Source organism: Echinops telfairi, unplaced genomic scaffold (genome assembly GCF_000313985.2).
Source record: "Echinops telfairi isolate 266 unplaced genomic scaffold, ASM31398v2 ScPeMD7_7469;HRSCAF=8507_0, whole genome shotgun sequence".
In the NCBI taxonomy this organism is placed as follows: Eukaryota; Metazoa; Chordata; class Mammalia; order Afrosoricida; family Tenrecidae; genus Echinops; species Echinops telfairi.
In genome coordinates, this window is record NW_022111372.1 from 28090775 (window position 1) to 28093785 (window position 3011).

The window sequence follows — 3011 nt, forward strand, 5'->3', positions numbered from 1 at the left end:
CAGTGCCACTCAGTGGGTTTGAACCAAACACCTGTAGGCTATCACCCCGCAGCCACGCTCACATCCACTAGGATGATGTCAAATGGACAGGCAATAACAAGTGTTGGGGAAAATCCAGAGGAACTGGAACTCTTGTGAACTGTTGGTGGGAATGGAAACCGGCACAATTACTCTGAAAAATGGTTTGATGGTTTCTTTAGAAGTTAAAAATAAAACTACTATACGAGTATGAGCCAGTCACTCGACATCGTTACCATGCTTCTGAAAGCAGCTGAGTGACTGAGCAGACACCAATCGGCCAAAGAATGCCTTTTACCAGGTTGAGCACCAAATGAATATACCTCCTCTTGACACAGAACATCGTAAGAGCTTTCGTCTTCGGATCCGGCTTGTCCTCCCTCTTCCCTTCTGCATTCTAAAAGCGGAGCTTCTGTTTAAGGAGAAAAGCATTTTTCTGTTATGTACCCATAAGGATTAAAATATACAAATACATATTATTCAGCAAACAGTTTCTCTAAAGAGTCCCTGTCTATGAGAGGTTTACACAATATGCTAACAGCTGACCTCCTGTACAGTAGCTGAATGCCCACTACATTGGTCTCTCTAAAATAGCCCTATGAAAAATCTTGAACACCTACTAAATGCTGGAAATCCTCGTAATTGATTTCAGATACATGCAATTTACTGACTTACATATCTCAATTCTAATCATTTACTAAGTACCAGCTGAACTGTACTTAGACATAGGCATTTGTTTTTAATCATTTTAGTAATCATTTTTAAGTTCTATTAGCATACAATTCAATAGTTCAAATTATATTCAAAAGAGCTGTGCAATCACCACCAGAATTGATTTTAAAACATTCTTTCGTGCAATCATTGTTGTTAGCTCCCCATTTCCCGGCAACTACCCTTGCCCTGTCCCTAGGCAATTGTTAATTCAGTTACTAACTATATAGTTTACCTATCCTAGATTTCACATGCAGAAAAACATACAAGACACAAAACTAGTAATGAAAACCTAGTAAAATTGAGAAAACGCTCAAGAGAAAAGCATAAAAAAATAAAAACTGGAACAAATTTAAAATGGGTCAAAAGGGATAACAAGCGATCAGGTGTTACATTTCGACCTGATTCTGCTATAATCAATTTTACAAAGCTCTGTCTGATAGCAAAGCTATTCACATCCCCAGAGGAGATTCACTGGATGTAGTAGATAAAAGCATTTCTAGGAGTAGCCGGTAAGCAAGCCACCTTTAGCTAGGCAGACTTGGGGAAATTCCCTTTCAGTATGCGGTAAATAGTGGGACTTCTTGGACACCAGGATTCTGACATAAACTAAATAAATTTGCCATAAATCTGGAGGAGGATGAGATCCAAAACACAAAGATGTGATCATAAAATCTGATTATTCATTTCTACAGGCTACTTTCTTGGAAATGTAAAAATAGCAATCCAGAAACACAAACAGTCCAGTATGCTGTATATTATCTGGTTTTGTGCATGTAATATACGCCTAAGAGATAAGAGGACTTAGAAAGTGCACGGTTTCAAAAACATGTTAACAGGGGCTGGTCATCTATGGGGAGGAGAAATGAGAAGGAAGGAGGTGGTGGTGGTGATGTTATTTTCGCATCCTCCCAAGTTGTCCCTTAGATAAATATGAATATTACATATTTGCACACACGTGTTTTAACCACACAATTTTTTACATCTACTGTACACCTAACCCAGCGCGCCTTATTAAGCCTAAATGAAGTTTCCAAATGATGTGACGTTACTGCTGTGCGCAGTATAATACCAGAACTCATGAGGAATACAATTTGAACTCAGCTCTCCTTTCTACCCTGAATTTCTTAAAATACTGAAAGGTTCAACAAGAGTCCGCTCTCGTTACCTGGACGACGGGAAAGACCCCGCCCACAGGAGTCCTTCCGACTCACCTCCGGGTCACGATCCCGCCTCCTCGAGAGCAGCGGCCGCTGGGGGGCGGAGCACATGGGAATCAAGCATAACGCCTAAGATGAACGCGAACGAAAGTCGTCTTCAGCTGAAGTGACTGAGTGCCATTAAACCCGCCTCCGGTCCTCCCAGTTCGAGGACCCACGTTCTTGGTCAATCGGGCGGACGCCCTCTTTCTCCGTCGCTCGGCCGCTTCCTCCCCAACGCGCCTGCGCACTGTTCCCCTGCGTGCGCCACTGACGCCGCGCCCTACTGAGGGCAAGCCCCGACGCGGCCCCGCCCCGCCCCAGACAACGGGAGGGAGAAAACTCCGCCCCTCCTCTCGCGTAATGCGCTCAGCCCCGCCCCCTCTTCCGGCTGGCTTCCCCCGGACACCGCCTCGCCCCTCTCTAATAGACTGGGACTCTCCCTGCCTGGAGTCCGCCCGAAGCTACCCCTCTTCCACAACCTTCGGATTGCCAGGCCTGGGTCCTGCCCCGCTGCCTGATCCCAGAAAAAGCAGGGCGGGTCCGTGGGCCCCAACAATATACTTGTGGGGTTTTTTTATTTTAAAGTAAGAGTTCCGAAAAGAGCTTTAAACCAAGCCTACTGCATCAAAGCGATTTGAATTTCGCAGTCCCTGCACTCACGAACACGCGCAGTCCAGGCACGATTAGTAACTGCAGCGCTTCAACTGCGGAAGTTGTGCCAGGTGTGCCCGGAACTCTGCCAGTGAGCCTGAGATCGGAATCCCCGGGCCCAGCTCCACCCACTGTGCCCTTCCTATAGGTTGCAGGAGAGGGCTGCTACCTATTACAGTCCCTTTTGTCCACGGTACCCTGGCTCTTCACTGTCCTCAAAACCAAAAACAAAGCAACAAGCCTCCTCTCTCACTGGTGGAGCTGCCCAAAGTGCTGACCTTGGGCTCAGCTGCCCAACTCATAACCACTCTGCATGAAAGGCTCCTTCGGTGCCCTTTTTCCTTTAAATGCAACCTCTGACAGTGAACGCAAAGGCCCTCTGGGAAAAACACCGCACAGAGTGGAGCCATGGATCCAGGGCAGGCTTCA

At 46.4% G+C, this 3011-nt stretch overlaps 1 protein-coding gene across 7 annotated transcripts in view; it reads right to left on the reverse strand.

The window, feature by feature from the left end:
* Nucleotides 1-2151, reverse strand: part of SETD4 (SET domain containing 4) — a 22777-nt gene extending 20626 nt beyond the window's left edge. For 2 of the 7 annotated variants that reach the window (XM_045284568.1, XM_045284567.1), the window contains exons 1-2: nucleotides 1944-2150; nucleotides 342-430 (exon numbers count right to left, since the gene is read on the reverse strand). In XM_045284568.1, coding sequence (XP_045140503.1) covers nucleotides 342-414 — 73 coding nt within the window. In that variant the 5' untranslated portion in view covers nucleotides 415-430; nucleotides 1944-2150. The other 5 variants (XM_045284571.1, XM_013006141.3, XM_045284570.1 and 2 more) reach the window with 4 other exon arrangements.
* Nucleotides 2152-3011: the final 860 nt, after the last annotated feature.